The sequence below is a fragment of the Pipra filicauda genome, unplaced genomic scaffold (assembly GCF_003945595.2).
Source record: "Pipra filicauda isolate LSUMZ 115617 unplaced genomic scaffold, ASM394559v2 scaffold70_size2993248_pilon, whole genome shotgun sequence".
In the NCBI taxonomy this organism is placed as follows: Eukaryota; Metazoa; Chordata; class Aves; order Passeriformes; family Pipridae; genus Pipra; species Pipra filicauda.
Genome location: NW_024104876.1, coordinates 2,419,506 through 2,446,215, shown reverse-complemented (window position 1 = coordinate 2,446,215; position 26,710 = coordinate 2,419,506). Strand labels below are relative to the sequence as shown.

Genomic DNA, 26,710 nt, shown 5'->3' with positions numbered 1-26,710 from the left:
GAGTGGTTTGCTGGTTTGGGAAGTAGCTCCTGAGTGACAGGACAAGGGGAAACAGCCTCAGGTTGCACCAAGGGAGGTTTACGTTGGATATTAGGAAAAATTCCTTCACCAAAAGGGTTGTCCAGCCCTGGCACTGCTGCCCAGGGCAGTGGTGGAGTCCCCATCCCTGGAGGGATTTAGAAACCACGTGGATGTGGCACTTGGGGACATGGGTGAGTGGCCTTGGCAGCGCTGGGGGAGGGGTTGATGATCTTAAAAGTCTTTTTCAACCTGAAGTGCCTCCTCCTTTTCTCCATCCCAATAGAGATAATTTTCCCTTCAATCTCAGGCTGTTTATTTGCCTGTGTGTAATCAGGGAAGGAATCTTGCTAATAATTTCCATGAAGGGCTCAGGTTGATGAGCACTGAGCTGTGCTGTGTAGTTGGATTTTCAACTGCACCTGCAGAGAAACTACATTGCAGAGAAGTGTCAATAAATCCTGTCAGTCAGAAATAATACCTTGTGGTTTAAAACTGAAAGGAAAGCGAAGGAAATAATTCCCCAGTTTGCTGTTCTTTAGATGAAGTCTGGTTAAATGTTCAGATGTAAGTGCTGTAATGGGTTAGAAGAGGAATTTTGGGAGGGGGACAGGGACACACCTGCTGCAGAGGAGGAACAGAGCGGGAGCTGCCCCAGTGCCAAACAGCTCCAGCAAGGACCTGCTGCTGCCCGAGGCTGAGCCCCCCTGGGATGACATTGTTAGGAAGGGGTAAAACCAGCTGTGCTGGGCTGCTGGCAGTGACCTCGAGGTCTTGTTCTTGTGCAAAGGTTGGGACAAATCACAACAAACTTCAAGGTTTGTACAAAATGCCCAAAAGCTGAGTGAGAGGTTTTGTTGTCTTTGTTTTCTACAAGGTGGAGCATCACCAGGAGTCGCTGACTTTGGGACATGGAGTAGACAGAGCAGCCATTCATTTATGGTCACTCCCCCCCCAAAGATTTTATACATTTTTCTCCACTATTTTTAGCTTTGAAAGTCTTCACTGCAGTTTTTAGTTTAGCCAGCCAAGCACCTCACTTCTTGTATTTGCCTTTGAGCTCATTATCTGGCAGTGCCCTGGGCAGGGCTGCAGCCAGGAGGGCTCAGGGACAAGGGACTGTGCCCCCCTCAGGCACAAAGGATTGTGTCCTCCTCAAGGACAGGGCTGTGCCCTCCTCAACCAGGGCTGTGTTTGCACCAGCCCAGCTGTTGAACATCCACACAAATGTCTCTGCCCTGAGGGGGTGAAGTCTAAAGGGAGGCAGGAGCAGTGTCATGGACAGGGTGAAGATTTGTGACTTGCTTTGGAACCAAATTTCAGTGTGAAGTAGCTGCACATGCAGACCCGGGACTTGCCCCAAAGGTTGTTCATCTCTTGGATTTAATGGCTGTTCAAAGCAAACCCTTCTGGTCCCTGCTCAGAAGGCCCACACTGAGCTTCCCCTGTTGCCTGACAGATCCCTCTGTTCCCTCACAGGCTGATGTTTCAGGAAGCAGCACTGGGTGCATCCCTCATCCAGAATAACCTGGAAGATTCACACATGCAGTGGGAACCTCAGGGAGCAGCAAAGACAGTGGAAACTGGTGTCCTACACAATTGGACAAGTGCTGGTATCACTGGGATGTGATTTTAAAGCCCAGCCCAGCCCATTTCCTCTGATAATGCAATAATTTGTGCAAAGCTTTCAGCCTTTAGTGGTTTTCACACACTTAAGAATCATTTCTATTAGACTGAGCCTTTCAAGGGATTTGCAGGAAGAAATTTGATGTTGAAACCAAAGTGTCATCTGGGGATTGTGAGGGCAGTCACCACGTACGTAGCAATTCCAGCTTTGCAGTTCTTTGCAGGACTAAGATAAAATTTCAATGCCTAAATTGTTTTTCTGGATTGATGAGGTTTTTTTCCTTACCAGGGCTAGAAGGGAGAGATTCAGCTCTTGGATCCTTAATTAAAGCACTGGGTATCAGTTTTCCACAAATATCCTATTTTGTATAATGTGCTTTGCTGGAGAAGTGTTCCCTCTGTAGAGAAGGGCCAGAACCACCTGAGTTACTGGTTCTAAAACATTCTAGAAATTAAAACAAATATTCAAACCCCACAGCTGAGCAGAGCACACCAGGCCATAAATTACATACCTGACTGGGTCTGCCTCTGGGTTGGGGATAGATTGTGTTTTCCAGTCTCCATTTCAGTTGTGTTTTTTACTTGATGATGGTTTTTTACTTTAAGAAAAGAGGTTTCTTTTGTTTATTTGATATGGAGATGACAGTTTAGTCAGAGATTCAGGAGTGACAGTGTGTGGAGGGGAGGGTGTGATGTGTGACAGTGGGACTGCACTGAGGGGTCCCTTGGCAGTGCCTTTGGCCCTGCTGTCCCTTGGGCACCCGGCTCCTGTCCTGCCTTCCCAGAGTTTCATATTGAAATGTCCCTGCAGACAAAACCCTTCAGAGTGTGACCAGTGTTACTGTGAGGTGCACACCTAGATATATAAAATGCATTCATATGTTGTACCCGTGGTTTGGAAGAAGCTCTGAGCAACATGTAGGAGCTGAAAGCAGAGTGCAGAAAAGCTTGTCATTTGGAGGCTTCTGTCCTGTTAAACTCCCTGTGAGGTTGGGAGGATTTCTCCCAGACTTCAGTTTCCATGTTTGGATTCCTGTGGATCAGGAATTGCCTTTATTTGTTTTGGGCAGAAAGCCTTTGCACGTGTGTGTAACACATAAACTCTTGTGTATTTATTCATGTGTGTGTATATATAAATCTATAAATCACTCTTGTTTGTTTTCCCTTAGATTACTCCTTGACCAGTGCAGACCTGTCTGCCCTGCAGGGGTTTAACTCCCCAGGAATGCTGTCCTTGGGGCAGGTGTCTGCCTGGCAGCAGCACCACCTCGGTCCCGCGGCCCTCAGCTCCCTTGTGTAAGTACTGTGGCCCTGGGGGGCTTCTGCCTCTTCCACCTGCACCAGGGATGTTCATCTGACCCATTTTACCTTCTTATCTGTGCTGCCAAACCTTCCCGTGTCGGGGTGTTTGTCCCTTTGGTCACCTCAGGCCTCGGCTGAGGTGTCCCTGCAGGCCCAGCTTCTTACCAGGGAGGCACCTGCTGGTGAACTGGAATGTTTGGCAGTGGGAAATACCTCTGTGCATTCTGAACTTCTGTAAATGCAGCTCAGACCTTTTTTTTCAGCGTTGTTCTGACTTCAGTGAGGTGCATTTGGAGGGTGCTGAGCCCCAAGAGCCCCCTCAGACACACGGGAATTGTCGCTTTCCTTCCGTGTTCCGCGTTTCCTCACTTGTGCCTTTCGATGCTCTCTCCCCAGCACTGGCAGCCAGATATCTCAGGGTTCCAATCTCTCCATCAACACCAACCAAAACATCAACATCAAGTCTGAACCCATCTCCCCTCCCCGGGACCGCGTCACCCCCTCGGGGTTCCCTCCGCAGCAGCCGCAGCAGCCGCCGGCGCCGCCGCCGTCGCGGCAGGAGCTGGGGCGCTCCCCGGTCGACAGCCTGAGCAGCTCCAGCAGCTCCTACGACGGCAGCGACCGGGAAGATCCCCGGAGCGACTTCCACTCGCCCGTGGTGCTGGGGCGGCCGCCCAACGCCGAGGACCGGGAGAGCCCGTCGGTAAAACGGATGAGGATGGACACGTGGGTGACATAAACCCGCGGGGCCGCCCCGCCAGCCCGGTGTCCCCAGCACGAACTGTCCTGACATATCCACATTTATAAATAAGGACGTGACTAAGTATATTTATATGTATATACATACGTGCATATATATATCTCCACATGCATATATATGTGCTAGTGTGTGTAGCATACACCGATCATCAGGCACTTACGACAAACTCGTGTATAGCTGCAGATGTCCCCTGGTAAAGCAGAACAATCCCGTAGGTTTGATCTAGTCTGGCACTTCCCTGGAGTTGTGTTTGGCCCCAGCCGTTGGCAGAGCGTTGTCCCCGCAGTGTCTCCTCCTCCTCCACAGCCCAGGGCTCGCCTGTAGTACGTCCCTGTGTGTTAGTTCAGCTCATGGTTACTCGTAGTTAAGAAATAATTGCTTTGTAGCAGCAGAGCAGTAGAAAAGCAGGAAGAAGAAAGCAATACTGTACATAAACTGACCTTTTATTACCCAACCTGGCATGGGTCTCTATTGCAGAGGGTGCATGGAGAAGGGCTGATGCTATAAGAAATAAAAAAACCATAAAAAACAAAAACCCTGTTTTGCACGTGCAAAAAAAAATTAAAAAAATAGTGTATTGGGTCAAAGAAGTGATTTTTTTAATGAGTGAAAGACATAGAGAACTCGCATGAAATATTCAGAAAATATTAGCCTAGAAAATAGAACATTAACAAAATAAAATTAATATATTAAGTTATAATTGGAATATGTTTGACAAATTTGTTTTTACGTTCATACCTTTGAAAAATATAGAAACGGATTTTAGCTCATGTATATTTTATATTAAAGAAAACAATACCCTAATGAATTGAAGACTATATATAAAGTTATATACAGTACTTTTGAACACATTCTGCTATGAATTATTTATATAAGCCAAAGCTGTATGTTGTAGCTTTTTTGTAGAGTATAGTTTTATCTTATTTTGACTTTCTAGTTTTTGCTTTCAAAGATGAAAAGGAAAAACTTGCAGGCGGAACCTTGGGGGAAAAATAAGCCATGAACACTTATATGTAAATTTAAATTTGAGCCAAACTCTTTGTGTATATAGCATCCTAAATATATTATCACCTTTGGTGTAAGTACCTATGTATTGTACGGTCACCAGATTAAAAAGTATATTTTTGTGGATTGACGCCAACTTGAAACAAGGCGAGGTCCTTATTAAGTAGAGTATTCACTGTTTAATATTTACTATTTTGTTAAATATACTGTACTTTCTTTGGATTTTAATTATTATTAATATTATTATCCAGATTTTTCAGAGGGTGTATAAAGGGGTTGGCCCCCTCACTGGTGGTGAATGTGTGCCGTTCAGTTGTAATCTCTGTGCTGTATGGTTAAGCTTCATTATACATTTTATATATATGTATATAAATAGCAAAGTGGCAAAAAAAAAAAAAAATCCGGTGTTAAGTTCATCCTGCATAAATATAAAAAATCTGTTACAACACATTTTAAGGCATCATTTTAAAGCTGCCTCTTCTGAGGAGGGAGAAAAAAAAAAACAGTGGAAAAACTTGACCTAATTTCTCATGATAGGGAAATGACACATATCAGAGGAGCACAAAAGGTTTTGGGAGTTGGCAAGTGGTTTGGGAAAAATTTGCTGCTTCCAAGAAATAGAAGGAGGGATCCAGAGCCCCCTTGTGCTGTGAGCCCGGGCTGGGGGCAGGTTTGGTGTTGGAGTTGGGGCCGTGATCCCGCCTGTCCCAGTCACTGACAGGCTGGCAGTGCTGGGGAGGAAACTGCAGGGGGATTATCCAAACTTCGTGGTTATCCCTGATATTTATTAAACTTTTGCTTGGGCTTTATTTCAGTGTAATTCCAAGTCCCCCCATGCTGTGACAGGAGCTGGGAGAGGGGGAGCAGGAGGTACCTGCGGCCTCCGGCCCATCCCCTGTTGTGGCAGCGGGAAACCCGCACAGGCTCCAGTCCCTTCCCGCCCCTTCCTTGGACCTGGATCCCATTAGTTTGGGATGGTACTGGCTGACAGGGCATGAAGGCAAAGGGGACTCGTTCCCCAGGCCATTGTGCTCCCCAGTGACCAAATTCACTTGCCAGCCCCTGCACCTTTTGCTGCTCCGACCAGTGGTGTGAGTTCCATGATTTATGCACCTGTATGACCTTTGCTGTACATCCGAGTGGGAGTTCTGCATTCACATTTACTGTCTATTTTCTTGTGTGCCTTATCAGATGGCTTTGCTGACTGTATCTCAATAGTCTTTATTTCTATGCAGGTTTTTAAACAGTACTATTACTGTTTTCTTAAAGACAAAGCTACACAAGGGTTAGAGTTTGTATTGAAATTGCACCAATGAATTAAAAAAGAGTATTAAAGAATCAGTTCTAAAGAGCTGGGCTGGGGACTGGCCCTGTGCTGCCCCAGCCACGGCACAAATGTCCTTCCACAGCCCTCCCGTCTTGGGGAGCAGCTCCTGCCATCGAGGAAATGGGAATCCTGGTTTTTAGTAACAAGTAACTCACTTTGGAACATACTTTTTTAGAAATTGTAAAAAAAATGTTTTATAAAAAAAAAAATAATTATGACATAGCACAGATATTTCAACAGGTGAAAAAAAAAGATAGTAATACTTTTTTAAAATTCTCTCTCTGCTGACTGAAGTGCAAGTGGATCCAACCCTGGGCTGAACCCAGTCAGGTCTGAGTGATTTAAGATTTTTAGCTCTGTTGTGACAAATCACCTCCATCCTCGAGCTCTCACGGTAGTTTTGGGAACGCCACGTTGTCAGGGACTCGTCAGAACTGCTTTAGCCTTGCCCTCCCCTCAAGGACACTAATGCAGCAGGAACTCCGAGTTACTGTGCGCACAAGAAATACATAGTAAATAAGGAACAAAACAACTCCTAACAATTGATCCTGGGCAGAAGTGAAATCCGAATGTGAAAGAAAGACTTAACCAGTGTAAACATTTAAATCTTAGTAGAACCTTTCTTCACTTTGCTGTGCAAGAGAAACACTGCTTTGCTATATTTAAAATGGCTTTTTTAAAAGAGATTTATGTATTTGGTAAATGTTTGTAGTCAACAGTTCACAAAGAAGCTGTTCACGGTTTAATGCTGATAAGCCGTTTGGCGGCACAAGCTGGACTTTGTTGCCATCCTTGAGACGAATCTTTTAAGAAAAAAAAAAATAAGTTAATCTCAATTTTTTTCCCTGAATGTGTTGTTTTTTCTTCAATATACAATAAATATTCTAGTGAACTTTTTATCAAATGGTTAAGAAAAAATGCTAGAGGTTGTTGTAAAATATTTGTATCCTGCATTCACTAAAGTAAAGATACTGGCTTTTACTGTGTACTCCGGCCTCTCTCGTGTTTGCAGAGCACGTGGTCCTGTCTGGCGTGTCTGTGCCCCCTCCAGGTGTCCACTTCAGTCATCAGGTTGTGCTTTTAAACTGCAGTGAAGAGGATTTTAATCAACAGGGATTTTTTGGGGGATATATACACACACTTGTTACTACACTCAAGTCAAAAAGTTAATGCTTGGTAAGAACATTATAACAAAAAGAAAAACCTGGCTCCAGCCCATCCTCCTGCCCCTCGGGACACTCACGTTTCCTTCTGCTGCTCCCACTCCTGGTTCCTGCAGTCTGTCCTGGGGCAGGTGTTCGGCACAGTGCAGTGTGGGAACAAAAAAAAAGCACAAGTTGTGCCCCTTGTGCTTTTATTATTTCATGTGGCTTTATTTAAAAATGTAAGAAATCCCCCCCGCCCCCAGAACAAAGAGATAGAGCTCTTCACAGAAGAAAAATACAAGTTTTTGTTCAGTATAAGATACTTTACAGTCCTCATTTACAAAATTAGGTTCCCTCAGGCTTTCCTGAGCACTTTTTTTGAGAGCTGCAGGAAACACAGGTTGTCATTGTAACATCACACAGTTCTGCTTGTGTGGGGTGGAAATCCCTTAGTGTTTGGTTCCAGGAAGGCCTGGAATTACCTCTGCCTGCAGGCCTGGAATTGATGACTCCAATTTCTGAGGCCAATTCTGCTCTGCAGCAAAGCTCCCAAAGCCTCCCTTGCTGCTCCTCCCAGCAGGCAGTGTTCAGTGTCTCACCCTGAAGAGCACAGCCCTCTGCCCTCCAAAGCTCCCCCACTCTTCCCTACACCCTCAGCAGCTTTTTAATGCATGTCTGCAGGTCACAGAACGCTTCACAATTAGCTCAGTCCTGTCCTAGAAAGGCTTTACCCTTCTTTCTGTGCCTTGGACTTCTGCCCTGGACCTTGCACCCTGCATGGGACTCGGCGCTTTGCTCCCATGAAATCTGCACACAGGGAAATCAAGTCTGTGACTGACATGGGTGTCTGAGATGCACCATTATAGACTATTATTAGTATTTTTAACAAGTAATACTGACTAGACCCCCCTGCCAACAAAAGAGCCCTTGAGAGGAGTGTACAACTCCTCTCCCTGCTCTCACATCCTCCTCCAACACCCTCTGCCCACCTGCAGTGGCAGGGCTGGCTCTGGCTGCACCCTGGGGACAGCGCGGGTCCTGCACCGAGATCCCATCTCTGAAGGATTTCATGGAGGGGAGAGATCTGGGCTTATCCAGGGGAGGGGCTTGACATCAACCTAATAAACCCAGCTCAAAGGTTTGCTCAGGAGGAGGATGATGAGGGGCTGGCACACCCAGCTTAGAGCCATCAGTTTAGGGTTAAGCCAAAACCACCATGATCTGCAAGAAATAAAAATGACAGCTCTGAGTGAAAGAGCCCCCCCTTCTGCTCCAGCAAAGAGTGTTTCTTTAAAATACAAACAACCCCCAACTTTCCAAGCACATTAATACTGCACTCTCTAGCTCAGCAGCAAAGGATTTGCTTCCAGACACGGCACTAAGAAATACCTGAAGCAATCACAATAAATTGCTACAAAGTACCTTCCCCTCAACAGAGTTCCCCACTCTTAACCCACCTGCTAAGTGACCTTCATAAGCAACAAATCATCCTTATTTTTCCATCACAATCACATCACCTCACTTTCAGTCAAGTTCAGGATTCCATCATCAGCTACTTATAAAAATAAAAATTATCTGTATCATTATATCCCCTTAGATGCACTTGGGTCAGTCACGAGAGTGTGGGCACCACTGCTGGAGAGACTGGAGGGGTCTCCTGTTTCCCCTTAGGACTTTTTTCCTACCACTGAGCTTTGCGGTAATTTCCCTTCCAATCCAGCTGTTGAAACATTTGAGGTTACTGTTGTGTTGGAGGTGTGGGCCACCAGGCCTTGTGTTTTAAAATAGATGATATAAAATACTGGCAGCACAATTCCTATCAGGAGCATGATAAACACGGCGTTCCACCACTGGATCCCGCAGTCCGCACCGTTCCCGGTGTCCCGCTTCCCTGGCTCGGGCAGAGGCCTCTCCAGCGGCTCCCCACAGTACTCTGTGTTCAGCTGCACCTCCACGTGCACGGCGTCCTGGATGCTCTGGTCGATGTCCCTGAAGTAGTCGCTGAGGTTTTGGCCGTTGGTGGATCCGCCCGTGCCGGGGTCGGGCTCCGGCAGCTCCACGCGGGTCAGCCCGGGCTGGGCCAGAGGGAGCGGCCGCAGCTCCCGCCTGCTCTCCGTGAGCAGCCCGTGCGCCTTCACCGGGATCTTGATGGACTTCAGCGCGTACAGGTCCTGCTCCCGGATGAAGTTGTTGACCCGTTTGATGTCGGCGACCTACAGAACCCAAAGGACACCGACGTTAGTGTAGGACAACCCGGGAACAAAGTGGGAAGCAGCTCCAGAGCCATCGAACAGCTGTCAGAGAATAAAAGCAACTGGCTTGGGGTTCTGCAGAGATTCACAGCTGAGGGAGCTCCAGGTCCTGCAGGATAAAGCCAGTCCCCTGTTAAACCAGTCTATACCCTCCTCTAGTGCTCTTGTATCTGCTGTACTTTGCTTGTTACTGTTCTTCCTTCCCTTTGCTTTGTTTGCCTTCCCTCACTTACCTTCTAATCCAAGTTAAGGCAAGAAGAGTCTTTGTAACAGATCCTTTTTAAAACAGTTTTCATACTTTACACACCAATATTTAAGGTGAGAGGACAACATCAGCACCAGCAGTCAAACCCTCCAGCTCAGAAAGTGCTTTCAGAGTGAAGAGAGCTCCATCTCTGAAAGCAAGGTCACACCTGGAGCACAGGTGAGCGTCTCCCACACCAGCACAAGCATCCTGTGCCCAGGTACCACCTCTCCTGTGCAGGACAGCAGCTGATCCAGCTCATTCCTGCACAGCTGCTCAGTGCTCCTGCTGAGGGGCAACACCCCTGTGCCCTGAGGTGACCTTTGGTGGTTCCTGTGCAGAGTTCCCCTCTGTGACCCATATTCCCACCCAGCAGTGGGAAGAGCAAGAAAGAACGAGCCACACGTGCACAGCCAGTCACAGGGCCAGTCCCAAAGCAAAGACAAAGGCAAGACAGCGCCTCTTAATTTAACATTAGATAAAAGAAGATGCTTAATTAAGACAGTGCCTGCTCACAGCCCCCAGGAAGTGCAGCAACTTCTCAGCTGCCCTAAACCCTCTGTCAAAGACGACAAACAGGATGTCAACGTGTGCAAGGTGCTCTCCACAGCAGCCAAGGAGATGTGAAAGAACCTTGAGGGAAAGGCTGAGGACACAAAACAAATCAGCAAGACCCCAAGCCAAAGAGAAAGACAACATAAACAGCTAAACCACCTCTGCTACATCACACCAAGGAGCCACAGTGCAGGGACTGTGCCTTGCTCTTTCAGAAATCACAGTATGACCTGCATTCACTGGGCACTCACTTGAGGCTGCCAAGGAAACTGGGGAGCTAAAACAAAACCAGCACTTCACTTCCCAAGCACTCTGCTCCAAGGCAGAGATGAGATGGATGCCTCAATCTCATGCTTACTCTGCAAAGCTTGAGAACTCTGAAAACAGCCCATTTAATGCAGGTCCTGATCTGGGGCCCCCGAGGCAAAAGGAATTGCCCTTTGCTGGTTCAGGCTCCTCACAGGCTGCCCCAGTGTAACCTCTGCACTTAAACCCTGCACAACTTAGTTATGAAACAACAATCTCACCCAAAGCCTCCGAACTGAGGTGCTGCTTCAATTTCTGGGTTTGTTCCAATGAAAACAAATTAGTGGGACAGTAAATATCCCCCGTGGTGTCTGCAATCAAACATTGCAGTGCTGTGCTGAGGCTCTAGAAACAGAAAGTGGAGCAGCACTCACACAGAAACAACAAACAGAGCTGATGGGAAGCGTTTGAGAGCCTGGGCTGCACAAGCCATTTAGGCTTATTTTCTGTACTCATTTTTTGGCTGCAGTTTGTTGCTCTTGTCCCAGCTATGAACAATGCCAAAAGCAAGCCAGGACTATAAATGGTCAAGAGTAAAAATGAGGATTTTAAAGGGCTTTCCATCTCTGCCAAGTTATCTGTGGCACACACACACAGAGCTATTTGTTGCACTGTCTTAATACCCCCTCCCCAAGCAGATTCTGAAACCAATGTCAAGTTCTCATTGATTTCAAGGAGAAGCTCGTCCTGGATTTTTTAAACTCATTTGCATATGTATTTGTGGCTACAGTTCTTCCTCACTGCTGTCCTGGGGGCCTTTCAGGAGCTGGTTAACTGTGCAAACAAAACAAAACGCAGGAAAACTGATCAGTGCCTGTAAACAGACAAATACACAAATCTCCTATGATAAAGATTTCTGTACCTCTCCAATTTAACTGGAACTAGTCAGGAATGCCCTTTCTGGAAGGAAGGGAGGCAGCAGGACAGTTTTTTTCCTGAGGGAGGAGAACGCTTGACTACCTGGTCCCTCCCTACCAGCTTTCCCCCTGGACGGGCCCAGCAGCCTTCAAGTGGGGCAGGAATGGGGCAGCAGAGGTAGATGAGCAGCCACAGCAGGGACAGGACTGACTCCTCAGAGTTACAGTGCCAGAGAGCACAGCAGGACTTTTCGTGCCATAAACCAAAGAGCTGTTCAGAACCTTCCTCCTCTGAGCTCACAAACTGCTGTGATTGTGCCCAAGCGGCAGTGACACAACTGCTGCTGTGAGAGGAGTGCTCAGTCACAGCTCCAGAGCCAACCAAAGCTGCAGCTCTGCCTTCCTGGGCTCTCCTGGTACCAATCAAAGCTGATTCAAGTCCTCCCAGGCTCTTCTCCGCACACACCAGGCCCCGCAGCAGAACCTACCTGGGTGCCTTTTTTGTTTTGTGTTTGTCTCTAAGGGAATGGGAGGGGAGGAATTGTTGCAATCCCTCTAAGCCCTCTTGCCTCAGCTGCACCAACAGCTGCTGTGTGGTTAAGCAAGGCCAACTGCAACAGCAGTGCAGCAGCAGAGCCAGAGCCGTATCATTATCCCACTCCGGTCCCTGTCCAATTGTCTGCACCATGGAACTTTCTGATCACAGCCCAGCCTGCGGATAAAGGAGGCTCTAAAAATACAGCTCCAACTGCTAAACAACGGGGGGCTTCTCATCTTCAGAGGAGGTAATTAAACTTTTCAACAGTTTTTCTATGAAGTGCCCTGCTTTGGAACAAAGAGAAGATACTGTGCAGAGTGTTCCAACTCTCTGTGAGGAGACAGCTCACCCTGCCCACCCCTCCCTCCTGCCCCCACACAGCTGATGGAGCACACTTTGGGCATGACAGCAAACAATCAAAACCCACACACAGACAGCACCTGGACTCTGGGACCTGAACTTTGGCACCTCTCCAACTCCACCCCTTACACTCAGACCTTCCTTGCAACATGTAAACTGATACCTTTCAAAGAACAACCCCAAATCCCACCCCAAGCCAGACCTATCACAGTGGTGTTTCTTTGTACTGCTTTATTTGCTGCAAAAACTCTTAAATGTTCCTTGAGAGCAGAGCCCTGACCCTCATTTCTGAGCTCAGCTTCCTAATGTTTGCCCTCAGTTAAATGAGTTAGTACAACCTGCACTTAGTCACTCAAATTAAACAGGAAAGCAGGTCAGGCAGGGTGTGAGGCTGACGACACCCTCCTCAGCTGTTGGCTGAACAACTCTTTTTTTGTGTCTGTCTGGGATTTTTTTTGCCTTTCTCCAGTTTCACCCAGATATTGACCATTCATGAAAAACACAGTGTATTTTCAGCATCAAAACTCTCAGGTACCGGGACAGCTCTGGAAAGTTAAGGTGCACATGGAATACCTCTGAAGTGATAACCCCCCCAGAGAAGGCTCTTACTTTACAGCCGTACTGCAGGGCCAGCTTGTTCAGGCTGTCACCCTCCGTGAGCTCCCGCTCCAGAAGCACCACATCTCCAGGCCTGTCCCGGGAAGTGCTGCCCCGCTGCTGCTCCTTCCCCCTGGGCCGCAATTCCATGACGTTGAGCTCCTCCTCCTCCGAGGACTCCTCCGAGTCGGATGGGCCATCAGGAAACACATAGACCTGCCTGCCCGGGTATTTGTGGACCGTGACAGCAGCCTGGAAGGATCTTGTCCGGCTCTCATTCAGCCTCATCTTCCACACCAGCACCTGGAACAAAAACCAGACGTTTTTAATTCCCTCAGTACCAGTGTTCAGTTCTCAGCATGTGAGATTCAGAGGATGGACAAAAAGCACAGCAGTGTGTGAACACACAATCCTTTCCTCTGTCCAAGGGTAAAAGTGCCATTCTAACAGTAATATCAAAAAAGTTATGTACAAACTGTAGCAATATATTATTATAGTAGATTATTTATTATTATTATCACAGTAGTAGTATATAATTTTTTTATTATTATAGTAAATTATTTCCCAACCTTTTCTTTTTTTGTCTACCTGTGGACAAAACACCTCATAAAACCACTTCGCACATTTTAAAAGACACTTCCTACAATTTCATTTAAAAAGCAAGAGAGTCACTTTGAGCGAAGTGTCTTTAATTATGGTCAAAAAAATCCAAGGAACATATCAGATCTCCTACCAAAACACTCAACTAAATTATCCTTTAAGTCACTTTTCCTGAAGTCCTTAGTTGTCTACACTTTGAGAACCCACATTTTAATTTCTTGGAAGTATACTTTTTTTTTTTTAAATAAGGACAGCTCAAGCTACACTTAACTTCAACCTGACTGACAAGGCCATTTTGCTGCATAAAGACAAGAACCTGCCCAAGCATTTTAATTATTGCTCAGCCTGCAGCTGCAAGTTGTTATTTTTTGTTTTCTTCAATCCTCAGCTCCACAAACAATTTGTTCTCAGAGCTGGGTACAGATAAGGAAACCTCGCATTCTCATGGAACCCCATTGACCTTAATATTCTCCCCCTACCCCTAATGGATTCTTCAGGTGAAACCACGACCATTTAATGGCATTAATTAGCACCGGGCAGGGCACCCACAGCTGGGGCTCGGCTGTGCCGGGTGATCCAGGACCGCACACCTCGGCCTCCCCCCACACACCGCCCTCTCCAGGGAGGGACAAACTCTTCCACGAGCCCCTCGGGGGTCCCGAGCTCCCCCAGCACCTCAGGGGACCCCGACCCGCTCAGCACTTCAGGGGGTCCCGATACCCTCAGCCCTTCAAGGGACCCCAATCCCCCCCATCCCCTCAGGGGTGTCCCAATCCCCTCAGGGGTCCCCGATCCTCCCCATCCCCTCAGAGTGCCCGGCTCCCCTCCGCACTTCAAGGGTCCCCGCACCCCTCAGAGGACTCTGCTCCCCTCAGCATTTAAGGGGAGTCCCGGTCCCCTCAGGGTGTCCCCGCTCCCCTCAGGGTGTCCCCGCTCCCGCCCCTCTCCCCCGGCCCCGCGCCCCCCTCACGGACCCGCCGCCATCGGCCTCTCACCGACCTGGCCACGGGCTCACCCAGCGCTCCTCCCATTGGCTGGCGGCGCCGAGGGGCGGGGCCCCAGCGCCGCCCGGCCAATGGGCAGCGGGGAAAGGCGGAGGGAGCGCTAGCGCGGCGGAAGGCGGGGCCTCACTTAAAGGGGCCGGGCCGGGAGGGGACCGAGCCCGGGGCACGTCACACACTTGTACAGGGGACATGTCACACACCGGTACAGGGGGAATGTCACACACCGGTACAGGGGACATGTTACACACCTGTACAGGGGGAATGTCACACACCGGTACAGGGGGACATGTCACACACCTGTACAGGGGGAATGTCACACACTTGTACAGGGGACACGTCACACACCTGTACAGGGGACACGTCACACACCTGTACAGGGGACACGTCACACACCTGTACAGGGGACACGTCACACACCTGTACAGGGGGAATGTCACACACCTGTACAGGGGACATGTCACACACCTGTACAGGGGGAATGTCATACACCTGTACAGGGGACACGTCACACACCTGTACAGGGGACATGTCACACACCTGTACAGGGGGACACATCACATACCTGTACAAGGAGGAACGTCACACACCCAAACAGCCCTGGGTGTGGTGTCACTGCCCTGGGGGATGTCACACACCTGAACAGCCCCGGGTCAGGTGTCACAGCACTGGTCCATGTCACACACCTGTCCCTGCATCACCCTTGGTTTTTCAAGCAGCAGCCATTGCTCCCTCACAACCCTCACCTGCCCACACACCTCTGTGGGCTGAGGGATTTCGGCAGGGCTGGAAGTGGGGTGGAAGACCGGCCAGGCAGGGTTGGGGCTGAGCCAGCACCCCATCACCAAGCAGGGATTAGGATTCCCTCCCCTCCATCCCTGGGCCAGTCTGTGCCATGAGCAGATAACTCTGAGGCTCAGCCAGCTCACACAGCTTTCTGACCCAACAGATATGGATTTAGTGTGCTAGAGAGGGCTCTGCAAGTGAGGGGACTAGATGAGATGTGCCAAAACTCCTTCCCTGAGCCACTTACAGCCTCCCTGTGACTATTCCAAGTTCAAAAGTTACAAGTATTGATAACATTTTGTCAAACAAATCCAGGTCATTCAGGGTAAGCTGCTCAAAACTGGAAAACACAACTGCTGAGGTGATCTGGAAACATGGGGGAAACAACCAGGCTTTGCTGAGGGAGCTAAGTCTGGGCTTACTTGTCCTTGATAGTGCTTAACAAGAAATAACTGTTTTGTAGGAGTGCTATTCTTGGCTCTGGGTCAATTGTGTGGATGATGTCATCATTCCAAATAATTGGAATATTTTTGTTGTTAGCTGATAGACTGTGAGAGCTGCAAAGCCCCAAAGAAGTGGAGTCTGTCTGAGAGCTCAATGGTTCAGCCATTATCTACATTCAACCAACATAAGGGTCAGACATGCCCTGAACTTGAGGAGGAAATTCTCCTACCCCTGACTTATGTCGGTGTAGAGGGCACCAGAACTGAGGAAGTCTTTCATTCAATCCAAGGGGCTGGGATGATGCTGGGCACCATCTGGCCTTCACATCCATGCAAGCTCCTTCCCAGGGCACAACAGAGTTGATGCCTTTGTGATAAAGAATCAAAACTTGATTCTTGGTTGGGGTCTCCACACAAACTAGGACAGGGCTCTCCTCATGGCCCTGTGACTCCTCGAAGCTCTTGCTCAGATCCAGAGTTGCTGTTCTCCTCATCACTTTGGTTTTCTCCCTCTTTTTTCAGGCTCACTTCAGAAGCTTTCAAAGTGTCAGACACATAATTCTTGTGAGTTCCTTGCTTCTCTTTTTGCAGCCTTCTAAGCTCTGCAATAAAATCTGTAATTTGAATCTCAGATCACTCAGTGGCAGGCTGCTCTCCACCCTTGGGAAACGAATAAATTCATGTGTGACTGGCAGAAAGCAGCTCCTGTCCCTGTTGTGCAGGTGTTCCCTGAGCTCACCTGTGCAGAGCTGGGCCATTTCACACATCCCTGCACACCTTGTCATCAGTGCCAAGGGATGCTCACGCTCCAGCTGCTCAGGATGGCACCTGACAGTTTCCAACTGTTCAGGACCAGCAGGAATAACAATTGCCTTTCATAAATCACCAGGGCCATCATTAATGGTGACTTGATCCATAATTTGGGATTAATCAAAGCAAGACAGAGTGAAATCATTCACCCTTTTCCTTCACAGCCATATGGGCCATTAACAATACAAATGTAGAGTGTACAGTGGATAAAAGATGAAGGAGGGGACCCCCACAAGCTGTGAACTCCCTCCTGACACCACATACAGCACAACTTACAGAAAAATTTATTGAGCATCTGCTTAATATCAACTAATTATTCCTGTTTAGTTTAGCAAGTATAGGGGAAGGCTCCTATACAGCACTACAAGGCAACAGAAGTCTGCTAATAGTTCTGAGTTATATATATGTAAAAAGAGAAAAAGATGAGTATTCCTTTCTGTCTTCATTTCATTGTTTCCTAGTGGGAGACCGGAGCAAACCTCAGCCATGCTCAGGACACAGCATTAGAGAAATGATGATGCCTCTATTGCAAATAATGTATAAATGCTGGGCTTTGCTCTGGGCTAATGCAGCACAACCAACTTCAGTGAAGCCACCCCCGTGGTTAAGGCAGAAGTATGAGCCAAATACAGCAAAATAATCCTCTCCCTGGTGCCTGCAGTGACTAAGCTTATGTGGGTACTGTATGTACATCTGATTGAATTATATGCACCATAAGTCTAAGAGGTTGATACAGTGGGCACCCAACAGAGAGGAGAAAACCTCAGTTGCCCTCCCCAGGCAGGGCCCTGCTGTTGCTGGCATGAGAAAAGGGATTTGTCACCCTGAGAGTCAGCTGTGAGGAGCTGGGTTCCCTGCACCTCCGCAGCAGCTCCTGTCCCACCCTCTCATGCTTTCCCTCCTGTCTGTAACAGAGCAGGTGTGATGACAGAGCCCCAGCTCATCATTCACCTCCAGCTCAGACATCAAATTACTGCCACCTACAAGAACTACATTTGCAACTCTCTCACGTGTGCTGTGGCTCTGAGGAACGGGCCTTTTATCTCAGGAAGCAGGATGCAGATCTGAGCAGCACTGCTGTCTCCTGGAGGAGATAATGTGTCCCTGCTCAGAGCCCCTCCTATCACACAGCACCACTTGGCAGGGGCTGCCTGGTTTGTGTGATAGCAGGCACTGAACTACTTCAGAAAAAGAGTGCCTTAATTCTTTATATAAAAACAAATAACTAATTAAAAGTGGGTTTGATTTTGTAGTTCATATTTTCTTGGGATGGTGCCAGACTCTGGAGTCCACGCTCCACACCCTGTCCTTCTGGAGGAATTTGGCTGGGGAAAGCACTGTAAGATTTGCTCCCTTTCCTCTCCCTTACTCTTAAAATCCCTCCTCCCCCTTCTCCCTTCCTGCAACTGGTAAATTGTGAAGAACAGGAATGTTCCTGGGAAGGAACCCAGGCAGAGCTGCATTCAGAACAAGGCAAAGATTTCTTGCATAGCTGGAGCATGTGTTTGTAATCCCCGACTGCCGGAGCACGTCAGCCCTGCCAGGGAGTGCTGCTCCCTTCAGATGTTCTCACAGAGCTCCAGGCAGTGTCCAGGGCAGTCTGTGGACAATGCTTAGCTCAGGCACTGCTCCTGGGCCCATCTGCTAATGGTGCCAGGGGCAAAAAGGCTCCGGGTGAAAGGATGACAAAGAGCCAACCCTTCCTTTCCAAGGAGCCGTGTCAGGGATGGTCAGAACTATCGAGCCACAAACTGGTTCCATGTGAGAGCTTGGCTGCTACTACCAACCTGTCAGCCCAGGCTCCAGGCAGCTTCTGGGACTGATGCTCTCCAGAACAATTAGCATGTGCTGTCCCAACAAAGGATTGCTCAACAGAGAAGGACAAAACCACAAGATCCCAAATTGTAACTGCTGGGAAGCAGCAGATAGTCAGTAACTACAGACTGCTCTCCCCTCAGCTTGAGAGGTGCCACTGATCCAGAGGGAATGTAACTCTGCCAAAAAAGTGTCCTTTAATGGCTCAAAACTGGAACCTGACAAGGCCAAGAAGGATGGGAGTTGGGGGCTGAGACACTGGTGGAGAAACAGGTTCAAAGTATCTGTGAGGAAGCTTTTGACCTTGGCACTACACAGAGCGTGGTACCCTACAGGAGCACAGAGTCAGTCCTTGCTCAAGCTGGTGCTGATACTACTGGGGAAAGGCAGGTTGATGAAAGCATCACTTGTCTTTCCAATGACCCTATCATGTGAGCTCAGCCTGCCAGAAGCTGTCTCTCTCTCTCTGTGCTCCTCGTGGTCTGAGCCAACGAGCCTGAACACGCTGTGCCAGTATCTGATATCGCTCACACCGCAGGGGGGTTGGACAAACATCCCCTCACGGGCTCTGGGGGTGCACACACACCCCTTCAGAGCAGGATGATGACACCTCTGTGCTTTGCTCTGCCTCCAGGCTGTCTCCAGCTTGTCTAAATCCAAACATGTCCAATCTGATTTTGCAATTTTTAAAATATAAGGTGCCTGAGGGAAGGCCCTGAGCTTGAGGGAAGAACAGAAGAATCTTCCAAAGCAAGATCCTTGACCTCAGCAGCTGTGGGGCTGTGCTGGTTCCTCCTCATCCTTGCCAAGAGGGTTCCCACGTCTTTACTGGTGCGTGGCAACAATAATGAGCAAGGAACACGTGGGGGCAGCAGAAGGCTTTGCTGCCTGGTCTGGCAGTCTGTGGTTGTAGCGTCCTCACAGGACCCCTGCAGAACTGAAGGGCTTCAATGTTTGAGGGTCACTGTGGTGGGCACAAGCCCAGAGTGACAACTACAGCTGATCAAACCCTGGGAGAAACATGTCATAGGAGAGAGGGGCTTTGTGGCCTCCTGGGACAGGATGTCAGCACTGAAACCTGTGCTTTTGTCATTGCATCTGGTCCTTCTCCAGTTCCTGCAGGCCCAGCCCAAGCACTGCTGTGCTCGTGTGACAAAGCACTCTGAACCAGCAGTTACAGCTTTGTCCACAATGGAAAAAATGGCTGGAGGGAAAACACAGAGTCAGATCCCACTGCACCTCACAAGATCCCTCAATCCCCCTCATCCCTTGCTGAGCTTGTTGTACCACAGGCCCAGGATGATCATTTCAGGAAGGTGAAGTGAAAAAAAGCAGCTCTTATCTCACTGCACTGCGAAGAAAGATGAAGGTTCATCTGACCCATTTCTTCTCTTGGAGACTCAGAATGTCCAGGTAATGGTAAAAAGCCTTGATCTTGGCTGGGGAGGTCGTCAAGATCAAGATTTTAGATAGGAACATTTCGGACAGGGAAGTGGCCATAATTTACACAACAAGGCTCTGAGGTTTTCTGGAAGGGCTCTCTCCAGGGCAGGGTGTCTTTTTTCCTGCTCTGGGTGCGTAGAACTTCATGAGTTCCATGTTCACCTGACATTTGCCTGATCACTCACATCAGTGCTTCCCATCGTGAGCAATGGGGTGTCTGGGTGGTGCTGGCCCAAGCTGATGCTGGAAATGGCAAAAAATAAAAAAAATCCAGCAAAAGCCCTGTCACCAGAAATGATGATGGATTAATTATGATAAGGGAAGGGAAACAAAACAAAACAGCTCTGTGCTCCATGAGTGATTAAAAGAGAATAAAATCAGATAAATGCCCAGATAGGAAAAGCATTTTCTGTAACTGAAGCTGCTACTTTAATTGGAAAATGCTGTTAACACAACTGCCTGACCGAGGTGAGGGCAAGAGCACAGCAGGGCTGGTGCAGATCTGCAAGCAAACAGTTGAATTGCAACTCTCAGCCTCAATCTGCAAATTTCTGAAGCCAAAAGAACAGCTTTAAATGTAAAACTTCTGCTGGAACTCATGCTTCAATTGGGCTGTGTGCCAGGACATGCAAAGACTTAGGGCATTAAAAGTCTCGTGGAGATGAAAAGACAGCAGGGAGTCATTTGAGCTGGCCAGTAATGCATTAAGCTATGGCAGGATCTGCCTTCATTCCCTTTAAAACAGCTTGTGGGGAGGAAAATTGGGAAAACTGACATTTTACCAGTTGTAATTGTTACAGCAAAAGCTAAGTCTAAGCATGGCCCTGATACAACTCCTGTGTCCTGCACACAGCCCAGCAGAGGGGTCCCAGCCCCAGGCTGGCTCAGCCCTTGCAGCAACTGGGTTGTGAAGGGGCCCCTGAAAATGCCCCAAACCACACACTGACCAGCTGAGGGAGGTATGAGCTGCTCTGCTGGCTGCTGTTTTCTCTTCACTTCAAACCATAATCTCGGGCAACCCTTAACCACAGAGCAACAGAACAGGTTTGCACTTACCCTTGCTCCTCCAAGGAGCTCAAAGTGCTTTAAAAACCCACAGCCAAGCAGTGCTGTGGTGGTTCCTCTGCTAGTGCAGTGGTTCTCTGAGTTACAGAGCAGTGAATTGGTTCACCCAACTTGCTGTCAGCACAGCCCAGGTCCAGGGAAGCTGGGGGGAGCATCCATCAAGCAGGGAAGGATGTGCCTGCCTGTCAATAGCGACCCAGAAAAGCTGCAGCTGCAAACTGTGAACAGCAGCAAAGTGACACAAACACGAGCAGTGTGTGATCACCAGGTACCAACAAAGCACAGCTGGCCAAATCCACTGCTTGTCAGGGAAAGGAAGAGGAGCAGAACAATGTCTGTCACTGTGTGGGCTGTGTCCCTGCTGGTTAATGCTGCACAGGCCAGCCTCAGATGGACAGGCTGAGCATCATCACCAGGAGTCTGTGAAATCCTTGGCTTGGACTCTTCACTACCAGAAGCTGCTTTGCAGTATTCCCAACCATTTCCCTAAGTATCAGCTTGGACAAAATTAAAGACAAATTAATTCCCTTGGGTTTCAAGGCCACTGAGAAGTCACTAACCAGGCTTCCAGCTGGGTTGAGTGCAAGGAAGAACAAGGTTAGCAATAAACACAGACAAAGCTTCTCTAATTGGAGCCATGGAATGGGAATGTGCTTCTGGAGAAACCTTTGCCTTCCCTCAGGACCACGTTCACCACAAGGAGAGGAGCCCCAGTGGGCAGTGGGGGCTTTTATCATAGTGCCAGGGACCTCCTCAGATGATAGGAGGAAAAAAAAAAGACACACCAAAAGCTTCACAAGCACTAAAACCTCCCCCACAGGGTTCTGCTCCGAAGGGGCAGGGCAGCATTTCCAGCTGTTTTGAGGCTGGTGCTGAGAAACTCCCCTGAAAGCCAAGGGTCAAATGCTGGTGTTTCTCTTCAAGAAACAATCCCAAGGAATGGGTCAAGGACACCAACCACACACCAACCACCCTGGACTTTGTACGCCCAAGCCCTGGGTGCCAGGAGGGAGTTTCACCGTGGTCTCCTCCAGGAGAAGTTGGCTCCAGTGTCATGCTCATGAGGAGACAGCCAATGTGATATGTGGGTGCATGGGAGCATGTTGGACATGATGCTTGGCCTTTAAATCTGACAGGATCCCGGGGAAGCTGTGCCAGGACCCTGCGCTTGGAATGCTACAATCAGTGCAAGAGTGAGAAACAAAAAAAGAAAGGGAAGAGGAACTACGAAAAGAATTAAAGGGACAAATGAGCAGATAAAAGGTGCAAAGGATCATCCTTCTTATCTTTGTGTTCCCAGGTGGGACTTTACCAGCAACAGAATGAATATCACACAGAATCAGAGGGCAGTGGATCAGGTAACCCCTCCCCTGCCCCATTCCTTAAAATTCAAAGCACACAAATGCTGATATCTTGCCCAAAGCAAAGAATTGTCCTCTCATGTCATTGTCACCTGTAACCCAGAGCCTGTGGATAGCAACTACAGTGAATTAACATGAGAAAGAGTGGCTGGATTGAATTTGCTAAGGGAGAAAAAAAAAATCACAGGCATGTCGCTGAGGAAGAATGAGCACTAATTCTGTTTATTCTGATTCATTTTGTTTGATGGTGCTTGGCCCCAGGAAACGTGAGAGCTGGTGGGGATCATATCAGCAAGGAAAATAGAAGGGCAACAAGCTGATGGCTTACAGGTCATGCAAACATTGGGCCAGTCACTGAACCAGAAGAAAAGAGTTGGCTCAGAGGCAGCCACTAAACTGAGAAAGGATCTACTGATAAGATACTCTGGGGAAGCATCTCACAGTGACGTGAAAGAGAGCTGGGAAATGGTGCTGCAGAGCTAAGCCAAGCGCTCAGCAGAGAATATGGCATCATTTGGGTTTTTTCTTTGCTTTCCTCCCCATTCTCCCCCATTTATTACTAAAAGAAAAACTATTTTTGCCTGCACAAATCTTAGTGCCTTAAGAGGTGACACCGGGGTGCGCTCCTGCACCAGGGCTGAACTTCTGGGGAGCTTTGCTTCAACTTGGAGAAAAATCTCAGTAAAACTATCATCTGTGGATCTCTGGATGATCACTACCTCAGCTTTAAGCACCTACACTTACAAACTCCTTGTTTGTGGGGATAAAATAGATCACAGTGGTTTCAACTCACCAGAAAGTTGCTCCCACCAGCTCCTCTTTGTGGAAGTGTCAAAGGAAGGAGGTGAAGTCCCAGGGGGCCAGAGAACACAGGCTGTGGCTGGGCAGGTGGAGAAGGTGCTGTCAAACACGAGGCATCTGGAGAGGTGAGGAAATCCAGGACAACTTCTTGGTCCAGCAGATGAACTTCCCTGCCTTTCTTTACAGATGTGATGTGCTTACAGATGTTCCCTGAGAGGGGCAGTAGAGACCAAACCCACACGAGGAATAGGAAGAGACATCCTGGCCAGGGAGAAATAGAAATAAAGAGTGAGGATTACTTGCAGTGTTTCTTTTCCTGGGCACGCAGAGGCTCCACCACGAGTCCATTCAAATAAAAACAAGGGGACCTATTTGGGCCAAAATGGGGCTGCTTGGTAGGATCTCAGTCCACTCTGAGATCGTTTCCTTCAGCTGCTTTTGAGAGCAGGGCACTAACCCTGCCCAAAGGTGGTGCTGGGGGGTTGCAGGGGTGTGTGTCCATTGTGGAGCTCTGTATAATGCACTACTGAACTCCTGGGTCACTACAGCAGCACAGCAGCCTTTGGGGTGGCTTGTTGGATGGGGAATTAATAATTTGGGAAAGGTTTACACTGTCAGGCTCATGAGTACCTACACCACAGCTCATCACTGGCACAATTTGGCTCCCACCCAACCTGGAGAGGAAAAGGGGTGCTTAGAGTATCAAAGTTCTCAACCATCCATGTTGGTGTGAAGGTGTGAGGCAGGGAAGCCCAACCTGGACCACCTTTACAATCTCTTCAGGCTCTTTTGAACCACTCAGAATTAATACTAGAGCTGATTCAAGCCACTACCTGAAGGAAGAGGCACAGGGATTCACCTGGAGGAAATCCTGTAAGGTTTATTTTTTTTAAGCCACTTACCCCAGCCCTGTCCCATTGCTTTATCCCATTCTCTACCACTGTCCATAATCCCCAATGGGGAGGGTGATTTTGCTGGTGAGGATGCCCAAGAGCTCCAGCCACGGGCCAATCCAACAGGCACAAACCAAACAGACAGCCTTATCATCAAGGAATTTCTGGCCTAAGAATAAAATCTGAAAGCTTGAAAGCAAGCAGGGTGCAGTGTGAGGTGAGAACCCAGCTCTCTGCAGCGGGGGAGCCGAGGCAGGAACAGCTTTATAAGGAAACCAAGAACCCTTCTCTAGTCCTGCTCTAAGCACAGCTCAGCACACCAGCAAATCTGGCTGCAGACTGAAATCTTGGCTCCCCCTGAAGCCAATGGCAAACATCCCATTGGCTTCAATGGGAGCAGGACTTGATGCCAGATCTCGTGCTTCCCATTCCTTTGCCGTAGCCTGAGAGCAAACTTCCCTTCCAAGGCTGTGTCTGTAGCTAAGGCCTTCAGGAGCACAAGAATGGCTCTCCTTGCAGCCTGAGAAGTATCAATGGGAAATGAGAGGCTCATTTTTAAGAGAAATGGTGATTGTCCTAGAGAACAACTTGCTTAGAGTTATGGTGCTCTCTGGAGCCCCATTTCTTTCTCTCTGAAAATCTTCCCTCAGGCATTAACCACCTATTTTCCCTCAGGCTTTGGCTGCCCACAGGGTGCCCAGCAGCTCAAGCACACAGCCTTTGGCTGTGATGAAATCTCCAGTGGGGAAAGTGGTTTGAGCTGGGTTATGCACCCACAACACTCCTCCCTCCCAGTCCTAACAGCCCTCATCCATCCCGGCTCACACAGCAGCACCTACACACAGTGTGACTTAACAGCAACACAGCAAACAGGCAGCAGATGAAATTTGCCGATTTCCACTTTTATCACAAGAGAGTTGATACAGAAAGGTGAAGAAAGGGCTGCTGGAAGAACTGTGCACTGACCATACAGGGCTCTACGTTTGCTCTGGCACAAGCACCTCTCTGCCGAGAGGAGCATCCTGAGATCCCCGAGATATTTGTGAGGTGGCAAAGGTCACGTCTCTGATTTCCTGCAAATCTTTGCTTTCCTTGGCAAAAATGAAGAATTTTGTCAGGGGAATCTTGGTGGGTGTTTTGTGATCAGTCAAGCACAGCAGATTACTGAAGGGTGCATACAGGACCTCTTGTCTTCTAGACACAGGAAAATGAGTGTTTGCTCCAGAAATTCAGGAGTCACCAGCATGGTGCTGACCACCTGTATTGTTCCTTAGGTCATGTGGCATGTCTACTGGACAGATTGATGTCTGTACAGCTGACTGTTTGCATATCAGTTCTAGAGGCAAAGGAAATTCCTCAAATCCCAGAGCACAAATGTGCACTGCTACAGAAAAGCAGGTGGAGATGTGCCAAGTTACAGCTCCTTAGTTGCTGCCCCTGTAAAGAATGCCCTGCAAGGAAAACTAGAAAATATTTAATGAAAGAGCAAAGATAACACAAGACAATCTGGCAAAGAGTAGAATTTAATATTAATGGCTTTCCTTTAGTCACTGTATTTCCTGTTCCTAACTTAACCCTCTAAAATCAGCAATGGTCAGAGAAGGGCTATAAACTTTTGCACATCTAAAAAGTCTTTCACTGAAAGACCTCAGAGCACTTTGCAAATGTTAGGGACTGCTGAGGGATGGCTTTTCCCTGAGGAGACTGTCCATATAGCCTATGGGCAGATGCTGCTTTGGCTGCTGAGGTCAAATACAGAAATTTGGCTTCTGTCCTACTCTGTAAGAACATCTTTCTTCCTTGTCTCCCAGGTTCCTGTCATCACAGGAACCCAAAAACGAGAGAAGCTGGGCTTCCCTTGAATTCAGTGTGAAAAAGTCCCTTCCTCATGGACAGATGGGTGACAGACACACAGCAGTGATGTGACTGGTGTCATTTCAGCCCATCAGCCACTTCAGGATCTCATCCCTGGAGGTTCTCAGAGTCACATGGAGACAGCTCCTGGCTCAGCTCCTGGTGTATCTGAACATCACCATTAAACAACAGCACACTGAACCTTGCTTCGAAAGGGAGCTGGACCTGCCCCACCTCCCCACCCTTCCCTGCCAACTGGTGCTTGCCTGGAGGAGTCCAAAATTAGCCAGAGCAGATAAGAGATGGACAACATCCCACCTCTGAGTCCCGCCGTCCTTTGCTCCAAGGGGATCCTTCTGTGCCACCCACATCTTCCTTCAACCTGGCAAAGTACCTGAATCACTGAGCTGACCTGCCAAGAGAGATTTAGGCTGGAAACATCTCTAGAAAGATGTCTCTCGTTAAGAGCAGAGAGCTGGCTGGGGCACAGGGCAGGGAGAGGAGCTTCAGTCATCGCCTGCCTCGCGTGGGCCCTCCGGACAGGCTCCTCTCCTGGAAGATGCTCTGTTTTGCCTGTGTGACTGCTGGCAGAGCTGGCTGAAAGTTTTCCATCAAAACAGTATTTCTGCTTTGCCAGAAGATAGTTTAAAAATTAAGTGGAAAAATTAAGAGAAAAGAGCCTGGGTTTTGGCCGACATTGTTGGTCAAAAAATCCCAAACTTGAGATTTTTTAGCCAAAAATGGAAGTACTTGGGGAAGGCAGGGGAGGAAAGGGAGGTGCCTGGCAAGACTTAGCGATACCCTGAAAAACACCTACAAAAATTTTGACAAATACGAGGATGTTTTCGTCAATTTTGTCAATTTTTTTCCATACTTCTGCTTTTAGAACCATCCTATGGGGAGGCTGGAAACAAGCAAATATGTCTTTTCCCTCCTATACATATGG

At 48.3% G+C, this 26,710-nt stretch overlaps 2 protein-coding genes across 9 annotated transcripts in view; one reads left to right on the top strand and one right to left on the bottom strand.

Moving 5' to 3' along the window:
- Window positions 1-7,026, top strand: part of MEF2A (myocyte enhancer factor 2A) — an 80,485-nt gene extending 73,459 nt beyond the window's left edge. For all 5 annotated transcript variants that reach the window (XM_027714742.2, XM_027714744.2, XM_027714739.2 and 2 more), the window contains 2 exons: window positions 2,814-2,940; window positions 3,343-7,026. In XM_027714742.2, the coding sequence (XP_027570543.1) occupies window positions 2,814-2,940; window positions 3,343-3,685 (470 nt within the window). In that variant the 3' untranslated portion in view covers window positions 3,686-7,026. The remainder of the gene's footprint in view (window positions 1-2,813; window positions 2,941-3,342) is intronic.
- A 349-nt stretch (window positions 7,027-7,375) lies between these two features.
- Window positions 7,376-23,240, bottom strand: LYSMD4 (LysM domain containing 4). Of its 4 annotated transcripts, none has more exons than XR_005566385.1 (3): window positions 12,905-14,134; window positions 8,641-9,396; window positions 7,376-8,404 (listed from the first exon to the last, which is right to left on the bottom strand). XR_005566385.1 is itself a non-coding variant. In XM_039389118.1 (3 exons), the coding sequence occupies exons 2-3, from the start codon at window positions 13,178-13,180 to the stop codon at window positions 8,851-8,853; spliced, it is 822 nt and encodes a 273-aa protein (XP_039245052.1). In that variant the 5' UTR covers window positions 13,181-13,195; window positions 23,010-23,240; the 3' UTR covers window positions 7,376-8,850. The 4 variants fall into 4 exon arrangements, 3 of the variants coding, with proteins under 3 accessions (XP_039245052.1, XP_027570553.2, XP_039245051.1); XM_039389118.1 differs by adding an exon at window positions 23,010-23,240 and having other exon boundaries at window positions 7,376-9,396; window positions 12,905-13,195; XM_027714752.2 differs by adding an exon at window positions 14,467-14,475 and having other exon boundaries at window positions 7,376-9,396; window positions 12,905-13,195.
- Between the last annotated feature and the right edge of the window lie 3,470 nt (window positions 23,241-26,710).

Bases quoted from the DNA above. Each gene is read 5' to 3' on its own strand.
- LYSMD4 (XM_039389118.1), bottom strand. From the start codon at position 13,180: ATGAGGCTGAATGAGAGCCGGACAAGATCCTTCCAGGCTGCTGTCACG. The intron at 9,397-12,904 runs GTAAGAGCCTTC...TGGGTTCTGTAG, and splicing joins CCCTGCAGTACGGCTGTAAA to GTCGCCGACATCAAACGGGT.